Below are 25,384 nucleotides of genomic sequence, written 5' to 3' on the forward strand. Positions count from 1 at the left end.
AACACGTCATTAAAATGAAGTGTAACTCCGTGAATACTCAACGAAGAGACATGAGAGATATCTTTAGAAAGCTTGACATGTCTACTTTAAAACTAAACAAGTGCTGCCGAACAGATATTCTGTGATAAAGTAATTCATATGAAAACAACGTGATGTCTATTTTTTATGTCTCCCTTCATTATATCTAATGTGACCACGCCCCCGCGCTGAACGCTATTCAGATTCAAACTGAAGCGCGCGGCTTGAGTACACACACACAGAAGAAAAAGCAGCGAGACTGTTCAAGTTTTTATTTTATTTTACTGTTTGCTTCGTGATGAGAGGACTAAGACATAATTCACCCCAAAAAGATGTGGTGTGGTTGAGGATTTGAGAAATGGATTTCCTCAGAAAAAAGAATGAAGCACTTTATTCAGCAGAGAAGTCTCTTTTTATTTATTTATATACATGTACTAGTTTTCACATAACGTGTAAACATTTTACTAGTTAGACTTTTCCAAACTATTATTCCTGACTCACTTGAATGTATAATCAAGTGAAACATTATGAAGTTTCAATAACAATATACAATACTATACCATTCAAAAGCTTGATGCAAATAATATACATGTAACTGTAACAAATGTAACACAATGCTGTTCTTTCAATTTATCCCCCCCTAAAAACATGAAAAATAATAATAATAACAATAAATGTTTGTTTGTTTTTTGAAGAAAATAAGATTGTTAAAAGGATTTCTGAAAGGATTGTGCGACTGGAGTAATGATGCAAAAAATTCAGCTTTGAAAGTCAGCTTTGATTGTTTCTGATAAACTGTTTATCTGTACTCGCAAGTGAACATTAAATTATGTTGTAGGATAATTAAATATATTCTAAATAAACTACAAACATAAAATTATATACATTTATTTTGTTCTCACATTCTTTCTTGTAAGTCCTCCCTCAGTGGCACAGCTGAATGAGAGGCTCATTATGCAGCTCATTATGCAGCTCATTATGCAGCTCATTATGCGGCCTTTGTCTTCTCAGGTGTAAATCACAATGATATTCATGATAGTTGACGCCTACTCGCATATGACTTTTACCAACAAAAAGTGTCTTAGAAAATTTAAATCAATATATTGTTTTCTGTGAATGAGTAAACAAGATGATTTTCACATAATTTAGAAAGAAAAATTCTAGGCTACAAGCTCCAGTTCTCAAAAATCCCGGGAACCATTGTTCTTTATGTTTTTTTTTTTGCCTTATTCAAGTGATTCAACATTTTTTGTTTTTCACTAACCACGCATAACATTTTTTCCTCAAAATACAATCATGTACATGCATGCATTTCACATATTATTATAGCCCAGTTTGTCAGGCATGACAAAACTTCCCTTAGACTCCAGAGGGTTAATGTAATTTATAAAATATCAGCATACATTCTTGAATGCATGCTCCTTGCCTTATTGTGCTCTGTCAGTTTTCTTCAATGCCAATATTCCCTCTTATTTTTTTCAACCTTATAATCATTAAAAATCAAAACAAAACAAAGCATACAGCATTTTTATGTTAAAAGAGTTTTAAAATATGTTTCTACATTACTGTAATTGTTTTATATATTTTTAAAGTGTTTAGATTAATCTTGTTTCTGTTTCTCAGGTCCATCAGATTCATCAGGTACATGGAAAGCTCTTTTCTTCTCTGTTCTCATCTGTTCTCTTCTGGGTTTGTTTGGTCTGATCTTCTACAAATACAAACACAAACAAACAGGTACAATCTGTATGAAAGATTTTAAAGATGTGGTTATCAGCAGGTTTTAGTTTCATGCATATCTCATGTGTTGATGTTTTTGATCTGTTCTGCAGGAAAGAAACCAGCTGAAGAAAGTAAGTGACATGAACTTCATTTATCATCTGAACACAGTCACGAATCCTTTCAGGCAGTGATTAACTGGGGGAAAAGGGGAAAATGTACTTTCTCATCCTTATATTTTAAAACTGAAATCTTTTAATTGTATTAATATCTGTATTTTAAGGAAAAGCACACAAAAGCTGCCGAAGGGTGCTTCTGAAATACCAGTTAAACTGAGTTGACTTCTATACATTCAATAATATTACTATAAAATTAATTTTACAAGGGAAATTTTCTTGTCTTGGGCATTAAACACTATGCATTTGTATGAAATGTGCTTGTTACACACAGAACCCACAGTTCCTTCATGGTAACATCAGATCAGATGACAGGAGAGATGCTAACCATTATTGATTATTGAGAGATGATTTTTAATAAATGAAAGAATCATACAATAAAATCATGTAGTTTGTTGCCCATTAACAGAGTCTGGAGTATTTGTGAAGCAGATAATGAAACCATTCTCTGATATTTTCTCTCATTTCAGACTGTGAGGAGGAGACTCTGCAGAGACTGATAAATGAAGGTATCTGAAGATGTTGTTCTGTGCTATATGTGTATTAGAACTGTAACTACTGACATTAACATCTTCAGAAAACATCAGTCTCAGTGACTCTCAGTGGAATAAAGGTGAAGGAGAGAGCAGAAATACAATGAACAAAACAACAAAACAGTCCGTTTTGTTTATCCTACATTTTTAGTCACAATTGTATATTTTAGAAACTATTGTAAATAAAGTATAAAAGGGCTGTCTGGAAAGTGTCTAGTCATGTAATATGAAAAAAAAAAGAAGAGATGAGAGATGAAATACAACAAAAACGTGGGCACCTGCTGACTGTCCTTGTCCTTGTTGATAATGTTTGTTGTATCTTTATTGATAAAAGTCTATATTTCATATTACATGGTCCTCGTATACATTTTTAATGCAAATGCTATGTGTCTAACATAACATAAAGTGAATACAATTTTCATAATGCATGGATTTAATCTGCATCACTCCCACAGTCGCATAATCATTCACTTTTCATACTATTATATTCTATTATACTATTATATTATTATACTAATTTTTTGTTAGATACTGTTAAATTTAGATGTATGTTTTCCCTGTCTAAAATCTCTAAAATATGTGTTTTCACTATAGTTATGGAAGACATGAATATAGAGGAACTGAGGCAGCATGCAGGTATGATCTCATCTGAGCTATAAATGCTTATATGTGTAAAGATCATCTTATATAAATGAGGATTAATAACTGTTGCTCATGTGTTTTCCTCACAGATGAGATCACTATTGACCGTGAGCGTTCACATCCAGGTCTGATGGTTTCTAAAGACTGTAAAATCCTGAGGGACAGTAGTGAATATGAACCCACTGGAGAGGGATTTCCATATCAATTATGTGCTTTTGGAGCCAAAGGATTCACCTCTGGTCGTCACTATTGGGAAGTAGAGCTGGTAGTTCCACCTAAACCTGCCAAAATCTTCTGGATAATTGGTGTGATGAAACATGGAAACCTTCCTACAAGAGACAGATCTGATTTAACTCCATCAGCTGGTTTCTGGTTCTTGTGTTCAGACGGTCCTCGTGGCTTTTGCACCAACACTGATCCATTGATCAGATTCTCTCTGACACCGAGACCTGAACGACTGGGAGTTCTGTTAGATTATGATCACGGTCAGCTCTCATTTTACAACGTCACAGAGAGAAAACATCTCCTGACCATCAGCTGCAGATTCTCTGGATCAGTCCTTCCTCTCTTCAATCCTGGTGTTGGTGATAAGAGTCCACTTAAAATCCTGGATCTTCCCAAACCTGCAGAACCAGATGAACCCAGTCCTTCACAGAGTAACATGGTAGTTGTAGAATTAGATGTAAAGGCCAGTGATAATCTGTAGAATCAGCTGAATCCAGTCAGCCTTTACCCCTTTCTACACCAGACGAGAGCAGCGCAGTGGAGATCAGTAACAGCTCAGATGCCAGACTGACTAATGCAGTTTAATCAGAAGGACATACGTGCATAAAAAATACCTGATGCATGAAAAACTACAAACATCTGTTAAAATGTACTGATATGGTTCAGACACAATAATTTTTAAGATTAGGGTTGATTCCCAGTGATAATGCATCATTAATTAAATAAAAAGTCAATTAATGACATCTTCACATGACGTGATACAATCCTACAGTGTCACATGACGACATCAAATCAGTGGTGAAGATTTAATTCCTCCCTTGTTTCGACCATCAATACTCCTAATCTAACTAACACGTTCAGTCGAGGGGTTAACTGTTTAATCATCAGATATAACACAACACAACTTTCCCTACGTGATACACACAATGAATGTGAGCATGGAGGTGTGTGTGAACATCTGCCTACAGTCACATAAAGACCCCAGAGGAAAATTATGGTAAAATAAACTTTTGATTATTAATCATGTAAATACAAAGGCAGCTAATGGATCTACATACATGTGCAAATGTTTTAACACGTTAGAGATAATTTTGTGATAGAATCATGTTAGATTTATTTCATCTCTGTGGTACCACATGTGTTAAACTGTTCTGTAAATACATGAATGTCTCATTGTGTACTAGCATTTAAATAACGTTAAAGCTGCAGTCAGTAACTTTTGACGCTCTTTTTTTATTTGGTATTTTAATAAAAAACAGTGAACTGAAATGCAAAGTCTGAGGTGATTCATTAAAACAAGACTAAAAGTCTTATTTTCATCATCACCCAACACACTGACATGCAGCTCCTGACTTCCCACTCCTCTTCACATTTACTGAGCATTAATAAAATGAAAATATTTTAATAAAAGTGTCTTAATAAAAGAAATCAGCGGTTTGAACAGTTGAAGTAAAAACTAGACGATTCTTCCAGTATATCAGTTTATCTTTGAGAGCTGGTGAACGTCACATCTGACTTCACATCCGGTTCATACATCACAGGAAATGAAAGGTTGCACTGTAGGATACAGCATGTTAAATCTATGTTAATGTAGGTATTCCACACCTACCTATATAATTCCTCTGTTATTATCATTATAGTTGTGGCGTAAACTCACAAAAAAAATTTCCATCTCAAAAATATATCTAAATTACGGCCTATGCTCTCAATGTCAAATGCAGAAATGTTAATCCATGCATTTATGACCTCAAGGTTAGATTATTGTAATGCTTTATTGGGTGGTAGTTCTGCACGATTAGTAAACAAATGACCATATTAGAATGAGCTCTTATTGTATTATAATCCTCCACATCTGCTGCATTCTATAAACTCAGGTAATTTGATAAAACCTAGAACTGGGAACACTTCCCATAACACCCGAGGTACTTGCTTCATCATTAGAAGAATGGTATCTAGGCTAATTTTTGTCTGTTTCTCTCTATCTTTATATCTTTGTTTTGGTTTCTCCTTTTGAGTAACAAATATTTACTATTAATAGCTGCTGATACGGACAGGTCGTTTCTCTAACACATGCACAGAATGCAAACTGTTTTCTTGTTTAACACTGTAATGCTGCATTGACTCATTATTGTATAAATTACATAACAAATAAAGGTGACTTAACTTGGTCTTTTTTAAATGAAAACACTTTAAAAAGATTATTACTGAAGTGAAAAGTAAAACACGTTTTACTCTAAAACTGACAATCAAAACAAAAAATCGAAATAAATCTAAAAAATGTGTGTTCCAAATTTGAGGTTGATATTAAAAAAAAAAAAAAAAAAAAAAAAAAAAAATATATATATATATATATATATATATATATATATACATATATATATATATATTAATTGAGATTTTGTTTGGGTGCAGTACCAAACACTTCCACTAGATAAAAATCATTTCTCATTCTAACTTGTTCGTATCCAAAAATATTTACATTGGACTATTTTTCAGGACCATATAACCTTTTCAAATTATGTCCTTTATTTTTGTGTTTGCGTTCACAAATCGTTACCAAGTTTCATACCATTCCAATGACGCAAACCATTATATATATCAGTTTGTGTGTAATGAATCAATATAATATACAAGTTTCACTTTTTGAATTGAATTTGTGAAATAAATCAACTTTTTAATGATATTCTAATTATATGACCAGCACCTGAATAAAAAGTTTCAGTAAGTTTCTAAGCACCAGAGGCTATATATCATGTATTATGACATGCATGTGAGCTTGTGATGTGTGAGAACTATAAATCAGAAACGACACCAGATACACAGACTAATGTTTCCATGTTTGTAATTTAATAAAAAGAAATGACAATCTGAAATTCAGTTTTTCTTCGCAGTGACTTTAAGCTCTGTATTTGTCAAGATATCGTCTCTCTAAAATCTGATATACCTTTACAACAGCATTTAAGAAAACAACTTTTAAACGTGTTACTTCATACAAGTCATATTTACAGAATGTACATCATCACACAAGGAAAACACTTTTAACAGCTAATATGATGTTAGGATACGTCACTGTACACAGATCAGAGATCAGACGACTGTACAGGAGAGAGCGAGGAGATTCAGTGTCCTTCAACAGTCTGATCTCATCAATCAATCGTGGTCTGATTGGCACAGGTGAGCAATACAAACTCCAATGGGATGAAACATCAGCTGATGTCCAAACTCAATGATCCCTTAAACACTGCACTCCTGCTGAACTGGACTGATGAAGCACAGAAACGAGTGAATGTGATTGGGTTTAATACCAGCTGCAGCCAGACGAGGTCAATATATAACCAATAAAACAACAAGAGTTAAGGCAACCAGCACTTGAGAACACAGACGGATGAATCTCACGGTGGAGAACAGCTCCAGATATCTCCGGTCAGCCCAACTGCAAAAACAACGAAAATAAAAGAAGCCCGTTTCTCAGACCACTGGGAGTTTCTGCTTTTTGATGCTATTATTAGCTGAAAATATTATTAATGAAATGCAAAAAATATTCTGTAAAAAACAAGAAACAAAAACAAATATTATGTATTTATATCAATGCATTACAGTAATGAGAATCACTATTGATACTGATAAACAGAAAACACAAATCACTGTTGATCTGAGTGTGAAGTATGATCTGGGCGTGATTGATCCTGATAGAGAATCAGACTCCAGACACATGAGGTGAAACTGAGAAAAACTGGTCCCAGATGATCCAACACTGTTTTACAACTGAGAGAGAGCCAGTCCGCACCCATCAGTGTGTAAAAACTGTCCTTGTAGAGAGAGTTATGATCGGTTCATCGCTGCTGTGTTTCTGAGGAGTCTGAACACGTGTGTGTGTGTGTGTGAAACAGAAACGGTCCTGGAGTCACACACACATGGGGATGTGGGGAGAGTGTGTGTGTGTGTGTGTGTGAGCATGCAGTGTGTGTGAGCTTAAAAGAAGAGTTCAGGAAATATCCAACACAACTGTGTCATCACAGACTCACCGAGCTGAATTAATCTCAACACAACTCTCTTCCACCTGAGTCCATCAAGATAACAGCAGTCACGTGACTCTTTATTCTCTGATGATGATAAATGTGCAGCAGTTCAAACAGAAGTGGATATTTTAGTGGGAAAGAGAGCACACGGGCTGCTGTTATGATACTAGTGTGTGGCGTTTTGTCATTTTGGCACTTGGCTGAGATATTAAAGATGGCTCCGGTGAATCTTGGTTGTGTTTTCGACAGAAGCGGTCTGTGTGAGGATGTGAATGATGAGGTTAACAGACGGCTGTGTTCCCGTCTCGTCGTCCCTGTTTCCTCAGCAGCTGGATGCGGTTGTGGCAGTAGAACTTGATGGCCCTCCAGTCGCGCTGGTTACTGACCAGCAGAGGACAGAGCTGCAGACAGCGCTCACAGTCTGCTTTAGCAGGAACACGCAGCTCCATGATGTTCCTCTTCAGGTGCGTCTCCACTGCCACTCGCTCAGCCTCCGACCACGGCCGCTTCAGCACGCCGCGCTTCCCTGAGACACACACACACACACACACACACAGTTAACACTGTCTGTTGACAGCACTAAATGACCTAGGACTGAAATATATTGGGGTGGTGATGGCGCAGTGGATAAGACAAATGCACTTGGTGTGTGAGACCCAGGTTCGACCTGGGTTCGAATCCACTGTGAGAAACCAATGTGTCCCTGAGCAAGACACTTAACCCCTAGTTGCTCCAGAGGCGTGCGACCTCTGACATATATAGCAATTGTAAGTCGCTTTGGATAAAAGCGTCAGCTAAATGAATAAATGTAAATGTAATGTAAATATTGCAGATATGTTCACTGAATATAAACCTAACAGAGCACTCAGATCACTAGGATCGAGTCAGTTAGAAATACCAAGGGTTCGCACAAAACAAGGGGAGTCCTCCTTTAGTTACTATGCTGCCCGCAGCTGGAATCAGCTTCCAGAAGAGATCAGATGTGCTAAAACACTAGTCACATTTAAATCTAGACTCAAAACTCATCTGTTTAGCTGTGCATTTATTGAATGAGCACTGTGCTGTGTCCAAACTGATTGCACTGTATTTTACATATTCACTTTATTTTATGTAAAATGATTTTCTATTTTTACCTGTTTAAAATTCATTTTAAATACATTTTTAAGTTTTTAAATTGCTTGTTTTATTTTTGTGATTATTTTTCTTCATGATTATTTTACCTTATGTACAGCACTTTGAATTACCATTGTGTAGGAAATGTGCTATATAATTAAACTAATAAACCCTAGATCACTCAAACCAAAACCATTAACAAACACTTCTGTTAATAAAATCAATGCTAACTGAAATAAAGGAAGAGGTTTTTTTTTTTTCAGCTAGCTTCAGAGCAGCATTTTTTTAGTTTAACATGATATACTAAAAAATAATTCTTAACTATATAGACTATTTAGAGCCCGACCGATATCGGCATTCTCATTTTAAATCTCATGCTTCACTCATGTTATGAGTGTTGCATAGTTTGCCCACCAGAGGGAGCTCTGCAGTTGCAGAGAGTCTGCAACTCCACTATAGAAGAAAGCGATCAGCCAAGCCATGGAGATGTACTGTACTGCATAGACATATATAGGTAGACGCCCCATCGACCGCTACTGCCTATTGGCACGAACGAGCCGTGGAGCCGCCATCTTGGACCGGTCGCCTGCTCCTCTCAGTGTGACGTGTTTGCCAGGTGCAATGAGCTGTCAGCGCATTAAATTAATCATATCTCACTGAATACCTAACTGATTTTGCTGCAAAGGTCATTCATGCAGCTATTATACAGGACACACGATTCAGCGTATTTTAATATTCATAATAGGCATTCAGTGACATATTATATTCTGATATAATATATAAAAGTGACCAGACACCCAAAATCTAAATATGTGAGGTAGGATATTTATAAATCACACACTATAAATATGATAAAGAAGCACAAACAGATAGTTGCAGTAAAATAAGATATTTTAATAAGTTGAAGAAACAATTTATTATAATTTGTGACATATACACTCTCTCTGGTTCTCTCTCCCTCTCTCTCTCACACACACACACACACAAACACACACACACTTCTCCCTCCCTCTCCCTCTCTCTCTCTCTCTCTCTCACACACACACACTTGTGAGGTTATAAAACAACTGCTCTCTTATAATTATTTAAAAAAAAATCATGCAAAATGCAGAACCACCAAAGAGGGAGAGAGAGTGAGATGACAGGATGAGACAAAACAATTTAGCACACACACACACACACACAAACCTGCTCCAACCCCGTCTACAGAAGTCATGCGGTTTACCATGCTTACTGCCTGCAATGCACTGTAATGTAACATTGAAAAACTGGGATTTTTTCAGTAACATTTGACTAAAAATATTTTATTTTTGTTATAATTGTGATTTTATAATATTTAGATATGAATCCAAGTGAATCCAACTTGTGAAAAGATATCTTTCAGGTAATCAAATTGCAAATAGCATATAGTGGAGCTCTATAGCCATCTAGTGGGTAAAGTAATTATTATTATTATTTTTTTTTAACTTCATTATACCCATCAAAAATGGGTATAACTGTTACATTAAATCATTTAAAATTATCCATGTTATCCCCATGAATGAAAGTTAGAAATCTGTGTCTTTTATAAAGTGAATTTTACATAAAATGCTGTTTTTTGTTGTTGTTGTAAAAAGCTTATTTAAATAAATATTTATTTATGGAAATTTAGAAGATATCATAAATCCTCCAAAAACTACACAAATGTTGAGTAAAAACATTAACAAACAGAGTAAAATTACATTTGTAAAAAAAAAAAAAAAACTATTATCTTGTTACAAAATTAAATGTTTTGTCCACGAGTGTGGACCTTAAACGAAGACCATCAGAGGGTTAATTTACATTACTTCCTGAAATCACGTGCGCAAACACAAATAACAATAGTAGTAATAATAGTAATGTTAAATCATACTTGTGAAAAGTAATCCCGAGCCGTACTTGCGATGGTCCGCCGATTAGAACAGGACAATGCAGCATCTTAACTGCTGCTACGCAACGAAACTAGGAGTACGACCGGTTCAAGATGGCGGCCACAAATCTCGTCGCCCAGCGGCCAATAGGGCGTCTACTTATATGATGTCTATGCTGTACTGTTTTGACGGTGAGTCTGTCTTTCGTCATGTGAGATGATTTAGTTCATACACTGTATATAAAAACGGTGTGGTAGTTCTAGCTAACAGTCCTATCATTATAACTTCTAAATATTCTGTAACATCACTTACAGCCGCTAATGCATTGCTATATTAGATTAGCCACAAAGCTAATACCATGTTTAATCGGTGGAAGAGCGCGAACGTTAATAAGAGGTCAAACTATAACGTTAGCGTTTATCTTATTCTAAATATATCTGCAGTGTTTCCCACATAATGACCGCGTAAGGGGCCGTTCACATATCACGCCTAAAAACGTGTGGAAAACGCTGGGCGTGCCACTTTTTCCTTCTCCAAAGCGCTCGGGCAGAAGCGCTCCTGGGGCGTCTGCCTTTGCTAAGCAACCATGACCTGCTCTCTCCATGAAGACGCGGAAATTTCAGCAAAGGATAAATGGATTTGCAGCTCTAAAAATCGCTTGCAGTAGCTCTGCTACTAAATTTATTTCAAAATTGCAATCCATATACAGCTATGATCAGCTGTTCCTTCATCTTGGCTCAGTTTTCAACGTTTTTACGGGAAAGGATGAACCTGATTGGTTAGTTCTTGTCACATGACCCGCGGTGCGCTTGCTGCATTCTGAAAAGTTGAGATGTTTTTAACTCAATGAGGTGCGGACGCGCCTTCTTTTTTTTTTCTTTTTTACAGATTGTTTCAAAGCAGCTTTACAGACATAACAGGAAAATGTTGTAATAATATGGTTAAATATAAGTAGGTAATAGGTCATACCTATCGCTTGACAAATAATATATATATATTTCTCATTTTTGCCTATGTAGGAGATCCCTGTCTATTATAATTCTAATGATGACATGATTAATGATACATGGTGATATTATTAATACACATGCTTATTCTTTCTCTGTCTCTCTTTCTGCCTACAGATACCTGAAAAAGGTGAATCCTGTAGCAGCAAAGTGTGGGACTACTTCTGCAAATACTTTAACTTTAGTATTATAATTTATTTACAGTACACACACAGACTGTTAAAACCAGCTTCAACTGGAAGAAAGTAAAAGTGTTAAATGTTTAAAATCAGACTGTTTTTTGATCATTAAAAAATATATACTTTTGATGTGCAATTGTTTAGTCATTGAGACTGTCCACTGTGGGACGCCTACATTTACTTCACTATATTACAATTAAATCTAATCTAATCTTGACAAACTATATATCGTTGGAAAGGTCTAAGACTCCCAAATATATATTTTACCAGTGTTTTTTGCTAAAAATTATGTAGGAAAAGTAATCGATTAATTTATGACAAGAGTGCACCCTCAAAAATCTAAATTATAACTGGAGTTTTGACCTTTGTTCAAAAAAGAAGACTTCTTTGTTGCCTTTTTCTCTATCACATTTTAGAAATCATCAGAAGTTATATATCGACTGAAAACTTAAAATCTCAAAATTCATCCTTTAAAACCCATTTTAAAATCAGACATCGCATTTCCATGTAAATGATACATCAATATCATGTTACAAAATATTTTCATTCATGAACTATAAAAATTTAAGTTTGGATCGTGCACTACAAAGTCAATGTTCAAAATTGTGAGAGACAGTTAATGGGTTAAACATAAATCCCTTCTGGAAAATGGTTTATACAGCCCAAATACATAGAACAGGCAGATATTTTGCTATTGAATGTTGTGTAAGTGCAGTTTATAGGAAATGGGTCTAATATCCAGTTTATTTTCAAAATCAAAATATCGGCTTATAAATCGGCTCTTTTCGAGTTAATATCGGCATCGGCCCCCAAAAATCCATATCGGTCGGGCTCTACTATATAGACATATTTAAAAAGCAAAAACTAATTTAAAATATTTATATAAAAATATATATATACAATTACAGAAGAAAATTATGGCCAAGTAATAATAGAAAAATAAAAATATCTCGAGATTAAAGTCATTAAATTTAGAGAAAAAAAGTTGAGATAAAGTTGAGATAACTCATTACATTTTGAGAATTAATAGGTGTTGTTTTGAGAAAAAAAAAGCTTAATAATGTTGAGAATAAACGTAGAATAAAAAGTTTTTAAATTTTTAAGCAAAAAAGTCAAGAATAAAATAAAAGAATAAACACACTTGTGTCATGTTCACTGAATCTCGTTGGAGGCTGTTAGCATCTGTGGTGGTGGGGGGGCAGGGTTAATGTACTGGGGAACAGCAGCTGATACGATCAACTGGGTTCAAGTCTATGTTTAGTCAAACTCACTTTTCTTCATCAAATTTCACATCAGAGAGTGGAAATCAGTGGCTTACCAAGTGTTTGATAATGGTGTATTAATTATGTAGGTTTAGTGTTACTACAGTAAATCCACTGTAATTATTAATGTGTGGATTGAGAAGTTTTCTAACTGGATGGTTGTCAGTGTTAGTCTCCTGTTGTCTGTCTCATAGATGATATTTAGGGAGGTTTTCACACTCTCTTCTTGCGGTGTGTAACCGGTGAGGATTACTGCTGCTCTCGATTGACTCCTGTATCCTGTAACTTGTGATGGATGTGAGGTTAAATGAGGTGACTGACCGGTCTTGAGCGGAGCGCTGCGTCTCTTGAGTGCTGCTGACGGTGAACTGCTGGACGGATGAGGACTACTCTTCTTTAGCCGCGGCGCTCGAGTACTCGACCCTTGCTTCTTCTTCTTCACAGAGTCTTTACTCTTACCGGCCTCTCCATCAGACTCCTCCGAGAACGAGTCGGCAGAGTTCCCCGACATCACTGACACACACACACACACACACACACACACACACACACACACACACACACACTTTAACACACAGCTCCTCCACGGGACTGATATACTCAAATACTACAACAAAAATCTAGTCAGAATAATATGATGATTTAGTGCTCAAGAAAACATATTTTTGTAAAAACCTACACTAAAGAATAAATTAGATTTTTTTAAAACACTAATATTAATACTACAATTAATATTATTAATAGTAATTATAGTAAGGATGCATTAAACTGTGTGTGTACCATCCAGCTCGAGGCAGATGTGCTGCAGGCTCATTCCTCTGAACAGCACTCCCTCTCTCTCTCCGTACAGAACCACTCTCCCCACACGGTTCATCAGCGCTGGGTCCTGACCAATCCGAGCGCAGCTCTGGGTCACGTGATACTCGCTCTGCAGGAAGTCCTCCAGGCGTCTGGTGGCTGTGCCCGGCGTGCGCTCGCCCTCCTCCAGCAGCAGCAGCTGGGTCAGGATGGCCACCTGTCGGCGTGTTCGGGGGGCGGTGAGCGCCGCGGGGTTCTTCGCACCGCTAGAGCGCGCTAGGCTCCGCAGCAGGTCTGTCCCGCGCAGTGGTGTGGCCGGGGAGTGATACGGCCGGGAGAACACATAGGGGCTCTGGGGATCCACACCCACGTCTGCAGACGTCTTCAGGAGCAGATCCAGACACGCCTCTGAGTGCGGAGGAAGGATGAGTGTCTGGACGCGTCCACGTTTGCCCAGGACTCCCACCCGCGGCAGCAGACAGAGCACAGCGCGCTCGAACGGGGACAGAGCCGCCTCCAGCGAGGGAGAGGAGGGAGAGGTGCGGCCGCGGTAGTCCTGCACCGAGAGCTTGGCCACCTCACATTCACGGTGACGGTTGAAGAGGATCAGCAGAGCCAGGCTGGAGTGACAGAGCAGACGCCAGGCCTCAGCCGATGGAGGAGCGCGGGACAGGGACAGGAACGAGGCGTGCTGCTGCCGCCGGAGATACAGCACCAGTGTGGAGAGAGATGACAGCAGAGGAGGCATGTGAGCACTGCAGGGACACAACACACAGTGAACTCATCAGAGCTGAACCCATCCAGGAGATCCACAGACCATCTACACACTCTTACAGACAATAGTGCTTCAACCAGTGCTGGGGAAATTGTCCAGCACAATACTGTGTTACTGCATTAAAAATAATTAATTACATTGCTTTTATGGAAAGTAATACATTGTGTTACTTTTGTGGTCACCTGAGCTGACCTTGCTTTGTTTTTAATAACAAAAACCTCAGAAGTTACACTTTTTGCAACTGTAAAGCGCCAGTGACACCAAAAGTGACATTTATGAGCATCTCTGTACTCATTCCTGGGGACAGAAGATGAATTTTAACTTAGATAATGCATTGTAAATTTAAAAGTAAGCCATTGCTTTACTAGTGACTTGAAAAGGGTTATCTGATTACATAACTCACGTTTACTTGTAAATTAATCTATTACCCCCAACACTGGTTTCAATTACATTCTTAGAGTAACACTTTAGACTATTAACTAGTTGGTTATTATCATGCACATTACTAACATATTGGCTGTTAATTATTACTTCTGAAAACAGTTATTAATGCATTGTTCTGCATGGCCTTATACTAGATCTCTTAACCCTAGTGAAACCGCACTCCTGTGGTTTAAGTCCTACCTCTCTGATAGATCCTTTAGTGTGTCTTGGAGGGGTGAAGTTTCTAAGTCACAACACCTTGCTACTGGGGTTCCTCAAGGCTCAGTACTTGGACCACTTCTCTTCTCCATCTACATGACATCTTTAGGATCTGTCATTCAGAAGCATGGCTTTTCTTATCACTGCTATGCTGATGACACCCAACTCTACTTCTCATTCAAACCAGATGACCCGACGGTAGCAGCTCGCATTTCAGCCTGTCTGAGTGACATTTCTAGCTGGATGAATGACCATCACCTTCAGTTCAACCTTACTAAGACAGAACTGCTGATGATTCTAGCTAACCCATTGCTTCATCACAACTACTCTAGCTGGGTTCATCAACCATAACTTCTTCCAGGACAGCCAGAAACCTAGGAGTTGTGATGGATCATCAGTTAATCAATTAGGGGCAGCTGTGGCCTAATGCTTAGCAAGCCAGACTAGTTACCAGAAAGTTGTTGTTTGAGTCTCTGTGGCTGATACTCATGGCTGAAGTGCCCTTGAGCAAGGCACTGAACCGGCACTTGCTCCCTGGGCGCTGGATATATAGCTGTCCACTGCTCCCGGTGTGTGCATTTAGATGGGTTCAATGCAGAGCACCAATTCCGAGTATGGGTAACCATACTTGGCTAATGTCACGACTTTCACTTAAGCTTCACAGACCATACTGGTACAACGATTTGCCTTATACAACATTAGGAAGATTAGACCCTTCCTGTCAGAGCAAGCAACCCAACTTCTTGTCCAAGCTCTTGTTCTCTCCAGACTGGACTATTGTAATGCTCTCCTGGCTCTTCCTGCATGTACTGTCAAGCCTCTGCAAATGATCCAGAATGCAGCAGCGAGGGTTGTCTTCAATGAGCCAAAAAAGCTCACGTTACTCTGGACTGTGCCCAGCTGGGGAATGACCTCCCAATCTCAATTCAAACAGCTGAGTCTTCACTCATTTTCAAAAAAAACATCTAAAGACTCATCTTTTTCGCCACACTTGACCAACTAATACTAGCACTTTCCTTTTTTTTCTTGTCTGTTATGATGATACGTGTTCTGTGCTAGACTAACTGAGACTTGTCATGGTACTTGTATACTGTTGTTGTTCTCTAATTGGTCTGATTGCTTCTATTGTTCTTGTTTGTAAGTCGCTTTGGATAAAAGCGTCTGCTAAATGATTAAATGTAAATGTAAACTCCTGCCCTAACTGAATCATGATTTGTTTAATATCGCAGCAGATGTGAATGGTCCAATATTAGAACCGATTTTCTACCAATGAGCGGTTAATCATTGCAGCCCTATTTCTCACACTTTTTCTCAAATGAAACCTGAACTCAGATGAACTCACCTCGTCATTTCACCGTCCTTGTCCTCTGTGCTTACGTCTTCTCTCATGTCGAACTCCTCCTCCTCCTGTTTCCCTGGTGTTGGAGGCGCCTCCTCCTGCTTTTTCTGCGGCTGTTCTTTCTCTTTCTTCGGTGGCCGTCCTCTCCTGGCGGGAGGGTTGGGTGAGACGGCAGGGCTCTTGTTAGTGACTGGCTTTTTAGGCGATGACGTTGAGCTCTTTTTTGAGGTACTGGAGGCAGGAGGTGGAGACAGCGAGAGCGAGAAGGAGACACCTCCGGATTTTGGAGCTGAAGACGAAGAGTCTCGCTCGCGGGAGAACAGGGAGGTTGTACCCAGGGAGGACGAGGGCTGAGCGGGAGAGGTGAAGGGGTGCGAGGAGGCGGGGGGGTGCGACAGCTCCATGGCGGCTCGGACCTCGGGCTGCTGCTCGTGATGTTTCTCCAGGTGTCTAGCGAGGGAGCGGAAGTGACGCCCGCAGTAGGGACAGTGCTGTCTGCGGGAGAGCGTGCCACTCGCACCGATGTTTATGTTGATATTATTGTTGATGTTCGTTGTGGGCGGGGCTAGAGGCTGCTGGAAGGGCGCCGGTGAGGAAGGGGCGGGGCATGCAAAGGACAGGGGGCGGGGCTGGGCTTTCTTCTTGACGGTCGCTGAGGTTTTGCGTTTCTTGCGGCGTCTCATCATGCGTCCCCGCAGGTCCTCCAGGTCCTCTTCGTCGTCATCATCATCATCGTCATCGTCTTCCTCCTCCTCCTCGTCCTCTCGGTCGGAGTCGCTGGCCTCGGAGTGAGACAGTGGAGAGGAGGAGGGAGACAGAGACCAGGACGGAGTGAGGTAGTCAGAAACAGTGAGAGACAGAGGGAGTGAACCCGGCTCCTCCTCCTGCAGAGAGACAGGCCAGCTGTGAGACAGACAGTCTCGACAGAGAAACAGCTTTAAATGGGAAAATGTTCATACACAAGAGAAATCTCTCATAGATTTTGGGCCTGATGCAGCAGTTCAATTTAACTTTACTACAAATATATCAACTTAGCTGTTTTACTTTATATTTATTCAATACTTTTGATTTTCATCGTTGACTGCAGATTAACTTTGCTCTGATGCCGTAAACTTGTCACAGGACGTGCTCCTAATAGCCATGTATGACTGTTGTTTCAGAATATGTATGAAATAGCTGTTTTAAATATTTTTATATTTAACATGCTAGTCTATCAGTAGCCTATGTTTGAAAGTATATTATATAGATTATTGGTGCTTTCATAGGCTCTCTCTCTCGCATGCCCGCATGGTTTAAAACACCACATAGTTATGAAATAGCCCATGATGAGTTTGGTCTCATTGCTCCGGGCCACTCATCACAGTTTGGTGAGGGGCGTAATATATCTGACAAATGCTTGAGGCATTCAGCCAATCACAATACACTGGATATCTGACCAATCAGAGCACACCTCGCTCTTCAGAAGGCGGGGCATAGATGAGAAGCAATAATGTAGAGTAACCCCAGAGTGCAGTCTGGACGATGGGGCGGGGGCGACACTTCGAGGCGGAGCGACACGTGTCGCCCCGCCCATATTTGTTTTCCCCGCCTTTGACATTTTCCTCCGAGCCAGCAGGGGGCAGTTTGCGTTGAAACAAACAGAACAGTGGCAACTACAGCAGCAGAGTAATAACGCTATTCCGTTGATTGCTTGAGGTGAGTAAAAGTGGTTGTGTAAATATCTTATAATATGAAATGCGATGTTTGATCATTTATTTATCCATGGTACGTTCAATTTGAATAATTATTGTTAATAATTGTTATAAATTGCTAATTTTATTGTTCTTTGTGGATTGTAACAGTACACTCTTTACATGGCTTTAGTTCATAGGTTCGATTTTACATAGGTATGGCATCACATTTGTCAAGTTATTTGAACAGACATGCATGATTTTTGTGTGTATATTATTATTATTATTATTTTTCAGGATGACATGATCAGGAGGTGGTGGTGTTCTGTTCTCCTGGACAGCTTCACTCCGCAAATGTATGTAGCTGTTTGAATGTTGCTACATGAAACATTACTCTGTACTATATCTAGCAATATACCTACCTCTTGACATTTGTTCTTTTAGAGCTCATCCACTGAGGGGAGGAACTTCACCATTCACCATGTCTTCAGGCAGAGTCCAGCAAAGCAGGTTATTTGTGCACATACATTCATTAAGAACTAATAATTACATGTGTGTGTACATGCAGAGGTATTTTAGTTATTACAGCTACATAGTTGTTCAGATGTGAAATTGGGATTATGTACAAGTACTACATTGCTCAGCACTGTGGATTATTTAATATATAGCTATCAGTTAACATCAGCATCAAAGACATTTAAAAACATTTCAGCTTAATTCATTTTCAGACAGCAGCTGAGTTTTTTAAATAACTTCTGTTTGCGATCTAATGTGGATTTTGTTCACCATATAAGACAGAAATATTTATATTCAATGTAAAAGATCTTCATGTGGATCATGCATACAAATATATACAAATATCTCACTGGATTATTACAATTAATGGCAAAATGAATGTGTGGAAATGTAAACTAACATATCCTACTGACACACAACAGCAAAAGATATAAATAATTTGCTTAAAACTGTTTTTTTTTTCAATGTGAAAATACTAACATGCCTAATACTTCTGCACAGTATTGTATATATTAACATTTTATTAGTGTTATTATAAAAGAATGAGTATGCAGTTGTGACAACAATCTATAGAGTTTTTAATGAGAGTTTGTTTAAATCACGGTTGTCTGTATTCAGTGTTTATACAATGTTTAATAACTTTTATATACATATATAAATAAACCTATGTATGTTTTTGATTCAACAGCTTCCACTGGAAATCCTCAGGGAAGTTATTTTGTCGGCCGGTGACTCTGCATATTTGACACTTTCTCTGGTTTGCAGATGGTTTAGGGATGTGCTCCGAAGTTTTTCGGAAAGCGGCACAGTTTGTCTGGCTAGACAGTAAGATTTCCCCGTTTAATGCTCATTCTCCAATTGAATTTTGTAGTAGAAGGCTGTTAAACTTTTTTTGTATTATTATTATCATCTTTCATGTATTTTGTCTTTACACTAGAAGTTGTGGCCAACTGGAAGAATTGTCCTCCTGTCTCCCGGAACGAGTTCAGACGGATGTACTGCATCAGGGAACGCTTGCAGTGCAGAGCCCTTTTCAAGTTTAACCCCCAGGGTACAGGGAAGAGACCGGCGTGGTGATCTTCTGGGCTTTTGTTTACACAGGATTTTGTTCCAAGGACTGTTTTTTGTTTTTTTTTTTGCGGCATGAAACACATTTGTGTGTTAAGTTCATTGAAGGGAAATAGAGAATGGGCTGAGATCAACTGGTTTTGAGCATTAATTGATGTAATTTAAAGTTAAACTTTGCACTGTATAATGTTTTAATAAAAAAGCTATGGAAAACACATGCATGACAACAGGTTTCAGTCATTTACATCAGTCTATCATTCTTTAAGGTTTCTCATATTTGATGATAACATCATTTGCTATGCATTGCTCATAATGGATTCTTAATTTAGTTGTGACAGGATTGTGAGGATTAATGAGGTTTTCAGTAGTGCAGTTCAGAAAACAAATAACAGAAAGTGACGAGTGTTTTTGGGTAAGTTCTCTAGAACCTGTATAGTTACTTCCTTGCAAAAAGTAACCATGGATTTATTGTAGTAAAAATATTTGTTGGCATATTAATTACTGTGAGCTGTAATTATAAAAACACCATAGTTTTACTATAGTTACTGTAGCAGAACCATGGTAAATTTTCGTAGGGGCCAAGGGAATGTTCAGAATATTATTGGTGACGTTCAGAGACTGGTGACAATTTGTTACACACACGACGCATACTTCGCATAATATTGCCGTGTCATTTTCAAACCAGCGAGTAATGCCGAGGTAGCGTCTACACTACAGCCATTGAGGGAGTAGACCATTTATTTCTGTTCTGTTCGTCGTAATCCAAAACTCTTTGTATTTATACGGGATGTTGTGGAAATGCAACAATAAATGCAAAAACATTTATATTCACTTTTTAATTTATATTAAAAGTTTATTCATCTGAGTGTCTACTTCCGCATTCCAATCCTGCTAATAGCGTCATAATTCTCTATACCAATAAGCTGTAAAATCGTCACTCATCTGTACACCAATAAGCTCATCTTAATCATAAACCAATAACCGCTGAGGTGGGCCCCAACGTGTCGCCCCGCCCCATCGTCCAGACTGCACTCTGGGATACTAGATAATGTACAGTATGTGAAAAATAATGTGTTTTTTTAACCTTAGACCTCATAAACATTGCATTATAGCAAATACACAACATACTGATCTTTTTAACAACGCCATATGACCCCTTTAAAATTTTGAATTAGATTTTATTTTTATATTTTCAAATTTAGTTTTGTTGCGTATTTTATTAATTTTTATTTATATAGTTAGCTATTAGCTATGTTAGTACCATTAAAGTAAATGAACATGAGAAATGTTGCCTTTTCAAAAAGATGAGATAAAAAAAAAAAAAAATTTTCAGTTAAAGTTTCAGTTTTTTTAAATAGTTTTAGTTATTAACCCCACATCATAGCAAATAAAACATTTGTTTGAATTATGACAAGTTTTTTTCATTTTTATTTATTTTAAATAAGTTTAGGTTCACAATGTTTTTACTATAATGTTTCAGTTTTAATTAACTATAATATTCCTGCGTTTATTATCTTGAATATAACTAAAAAATTAAAAAACAATATTACACTGTATTTAAGAAACAATTATAATTTTCTTTTAGTTTTATTGACAACAGCATTTTTTTTACATGTTTGAGAAGCTCAATCCTCCAGTGTCAAAGGTTCATGATCTACAATCTGCCTTAACTCCAGCTCTGCATGTAAAGACACTCAGTGTGTGTGTGTGTGTGTGTCTGTGTCTCTGTGTGTCTGTGTCTCTGTGTGTGTGTGTGAATCACCTTCTTGATGGTGCTCTCTGGGTTGAATCCACAGTCAAACCCGCGCGGGGACACTGCAGTGTGAAAGCCCTGTGATTGAACAGATCATGAGTGAGTTCAAGGTTACACAGATGTGTGGAGAGTACAGTAGAGTGTGTTTCAGCGAGGTTCTGGTCGTTCACCATGGTATTCTCTCCCCAGTCGGTCAGGCTGTAGTCCACGGTGATCTCCTCTCCTTTGGCAATGTCTCGAATGGCTATGACAACGAGCCGGACCTGACTCCCACAATGCACCTCTCTGATCCTGCAGTTGGGCGGGGGGTGGAACAGCACCGGGCCGCGGACGCCACTAGCGCCCTCTTCAGCCAGCTCCGGCACACTGCAGCACACACACACACACACACACACACACACACACACACACACACACACATACACACAGTCAACACAGGGCTCAGGACTGAGGAGATCACTCCTCCAGCGAATCAACACAAAAGTGGCTTTTTATTTCATGAAGTGTTGTATTTCTTGCGGTTATATCTCAGAAATGCATCATAAAACACTCACATTCTTGAGATAAAAATTCAGACAAAACAATTTGCTGTATTTTTCTGTTGTAAACTTGAAGAAAAAAGTAAAAATTACAAGATATAAACTCAATTTTGAGAAAAAAGCTAAAACTGTAAATTATAAAAACTGAATTATGAAAAGGGTTAAAATTGCGAGATATAAACTAAGAATTACAAGATATAAAAGATGCAAACTTAGAATTATGATAAAAAAAGATTGTGAGATATGAACAAATTATGAGTATTATTTCTGAGAATCACATAATAAAAATAAGAAAGTCAGGATATAGTCTAAAGTGTTGAAGACTGTTGTTGTTTTGTAACTGTGTGGTGTGAATAAGCATCCTCAGGTGACAGGCTTATAGCGCAGGCACTTCCTGTCCTGACAGGAAGTGGCCTGCTGAGTGGAGCGGGTCTGTACCAGAGCTGAGGGTCTGTGAGGAAGTAAGGGCTGTCCGGAGGAGGAAGTCTGTCTTCAGATCCCTCCGCGTACTGATCATCTCCTACACACACACACACATTTAAACATAACATACATCTGTGAGTATCATATCTGATCCATCAGCCTTTATTGACTTGTATAGTCGATTAGTCTGAGACTCAAACTGAGCAGAAATATGACTTTGTAGCATATCATATGCATATGATGTAATTCTGATATCAGTGAGATCTTTCTAACAGTGCATTAGATACTGATATAAACTGATCTTAATATGAGTCAGTGCTCTATATCTCCAGTGATGTGTCTCAGTGAGATGAGATGTAAATGATCCGCACATATAACACAGTGACTGAGAGCTGAAGAAACAAACGCGCCTCAGAAGATCCTGAGGATCAGATTTGAGACTCTAAAACCTGATTGATGGAGAATCCAGTGAAGCTGAGCTGTGTTTCAGTACCTGGGCTGTAACTGTGTTCAGACAGACTCTCCTCCTCGTCCTCCGTCACATACACCGCCCTCTCACACACCTTCACCGGCGTGCCCTTCCTCTTCCTGCCACACACTCGCCTGCACACACACACACACACACACACACATACTGTTACAGGCCTTCAGCGTCCTCACACACACACAAGAAGATTCTTACAAACAAACTGAACGGTTTACTACACAACATGACGTGGAAAAATGTAGTTAATTTATACAACTCTAATACAGAATGTGAATGAGTCATGAGTCAATTCGGTGTTCAGACTCACTGATTCAGACTAATGACTCTGAATCAGTTCTGAATCAATTCGATTTAACCTAACCTTAGCGAAGAAAAATATATTATAATACATAAATAATAAGATTGTAATAACATATGTTACAGTAACATTAACAGAACGTTCATTAAAAATTACAACTTATATATACACTTTTTAAAAGTCATATTACATTTTATCTGTTGGGATACTTAGTTATTGTATCTAATGCAGATATAAACAGAGTAAATCGGTTTCCGCAGCGATTATTAGACCGAATCACGATCGCTGCTGTCACGATCTCGCTCGATGTTACCATGGTGAACTGATGTAACCATCAATGGTTGCCATGGTGAACTGCTGTAACGGTCGACGGTTACCATGGTGAACTGCTGTAACGGTCGCTTGCACACGTGCGCGCGCTCGGTAGCATTGTGCGTGCACGCGCAAGCAGGTCTCGCGCACTCGCGCAGTGTTTTGCTAATCGTTCGAGTCGCCACCGCTTCTGACATTAACGGGTAAATACGCGGAATGTGAAGAGAGCACAGTTAATACTCGCGCGAGTTCGGGGCACGGGAGAGGCGTCGGTCGATGTAACGGCCGCGGGTCCTTCTATCACCGCGGCGTGTGCACGAGGACAACACAACCGGACCGGCTAACCGTTAGCACGCACGCTAATCCGAGCATCCCCCCCGAAACCAGCGGCACGACCCGCTTCTCCAGCGACAGTTACTGACCCGCGCGGCGGTGGCGGCTTCCCTCCATCCCCGTCGCTGTCGAGGGTCGGGGGCTCCCGGTAATCGAACGGCGACCGCACGCTCTCCGCCATTAGCACTGCTCCGGTGCGCATGCGCAGAAGCGCTGAGCGGGTCAGGCCCTGATGTGGGCTCCACAGCCTCCGTCTGTCTGTCTGTCTGAGAGATACACGCGTTTATAAACATTATTACTGATATCCCATATGCTTACACACTAGTGTTCACATTTCTGTACATTTACAACATACAACTTAAAATTATACTAATGTACCTAAGTAACAAAAACAATTGATTCTAGTAGTATTTAACCTGTATTAGGACAATAGTTGTAAAGTGCAAGTTATTTTTATGGTTTTGATTTTAAATCATGGAACCATGAAAATATATTATACAGTAAAATAAAATAAAAAAGTAGGCCTTAAAAAGTTTAAACTAATGCAATCTTAAGAAGTCCTGAGAATTTCTAAGCTCTTTTTTCTAGAGATCTGATCTTAAGCATTAGATTGTTTTATTTCTGATTTGAATTTTAAATGGGAATCTAAAAACATATTACCCAGTAAAGACTAAAAAGGAAATGGGAAGCATGATCATTTGTTTACTTTATTTTAATTTCTCAAATTCAAATATGAAAACCTTCCAACACACACACACACACACACACACACACACACACACACACAGAATACATACACACTTAGGTTTCATCCATAGTTTATTGATTAATATAGACATATACATGATATTGTGATCAATAATATAACAAAATAGAGAATGTGAGGAATATGAGTTGAACATTCTGCTGCAAAGCATTGTTAGTGTTTGTGTGTGTGAGAGAGTGTGAGTGTGTGTGTGTGTGTGTGTGTCACAGATGAACTCGACACAGCGTGACGTTCAGACGAGGAGCGTGCAGCGGCTGCATCAGATCAGAACAGTGCATAAACATCTGGATATAAGGACAGATTCACAGCATTCAGAGTTAGTCCATGTCAGGAGCTGCGCTGGTGTATTAGTAGCAGAGACATGCATCACAGTGTTACATTGACATGACATCTCAGTACAAATTAATAAATAAAGACATTAATATATTAATATTTCTGATCTATGGGCTACAGTCTAACACTATTATCTTCACTACTCAGTAATGCCTTTGATTTAGTTCACAATGAAATCTGACTTGGATCACACAGTAATTCACAGTCTAAGTCACAGGCGGCTTGCTACATCATCTGTTAGTTCAGGAACAGGTTAGTGGGTTTAGGGTCATGAAGCTGCGTTTGATCACTAGTGGCTCACTAACTCTCCTACAGGGGTTTCACACTTGATGTTTTATTATCACGATTGTGTGTGTGTGTGGAGCAACAGAGCACAACTATTTGCTGTTACTATCTTTATATCGAACTTGAGAATTTGTAAATGTTAGACTTGTTAGTTTCTGTGGGTGAAATGACACTAGAATGCAGTTTAGTGCTTTCTCCTACGTGTAAAATCTCTGCATGTGATTGAGTTCAGTCAGAATAACACTACCTTTCTCACATTTCTGCCTTT

The 25,384-nt window shown here is 38.7% G+C and overlaps 2 protein-coding genes across 4 annotated transcripts in view; one reads left to right on the forward strand and one right to left on the reverse strand.

Moving 5' to 3' along the window:
* LOC113081220 (butyrophilin subfamily 1 member A1-like) overlaps window positions 1–4,034 on the forward strand; it is a 32,207-nt gene extending 28,173 nt beyond the window's left edge. For all 3 annotated transcript variants that reach the window (XM_026253303.1, XM_026253300.1, XM_026253302.1), the window contains 5 exons: window positions 1,642–1,752; window positions 1,848–1,868; window positions 2,381–2,419; window positions 3,038–3,079; window positions 3,175–4,034. In XM_026253303.1, coding sequence (XP_026109088.1) covers window positions 1,642–1,752; window positions 1,848–1,868; window positions 2,381–2,419; window positions 3,038–3,079; window positions 3,175–3,791 — 830 coding nt within the window. In that variant the 3' untranslated portion in view covers window positions 3,792–4,034. The remainder of the gene's footprint in view (window positions 1–1,641; window positions 1,753–1,847; window positions 1,869–2,380; window positions 2,420–3,037; window positions 3,080–3,174) is intronic.
* Window positions 4,035–6,135: 2,101 nt separating this feature from the next.
* On the reverse strand, window positions 6,136–24,026 carry LOC113081225 (uncharacterized). Its single transcript, XM_026253306.1, has 9 exons — window positions 23,822–24,026; window positions 22,796–22,905; window positions 22,318–22,399; window positions 21,511–21,706; window positions 21,350–21,418; window positions 16,337–17,217; window positions 13,560–14,332; window positions 13,101–13,292; window positions 6,136–7,855 (listed from the first exon to the last, which is right to left on the reverse strand). Exons 1-9 carry the CDS (start codon window positions 23,932–23,934, stop codon window positions 7,611–7,613), a joined length of 2,661 nt encoding a protein of 886 aa, XP_026109091.1. The 5' UTR covers window positions 23,935–24,026; the 3' UTR covers window positions 6,136–7,610.
* Window positions 24,027–25,384: the final 1,358 nt, after the last annotated feature.

This window comes from Carassius auratus, unplaced genomic scaffold (assembly GCF_003368295.1).
Source record: "Carassius auratus strain Wakin unplaced genomic scaffold, ASM336829v1 scaf_tig00033420, whole genome shotgun sequence".
In the NCBI taxonomy this organism is placed as follows: Eukaryota; Metazoa; Chordata; class Actinopteri; order Cypriniformes; family Cyprinidae; genus Carassius; species Carassius auratus.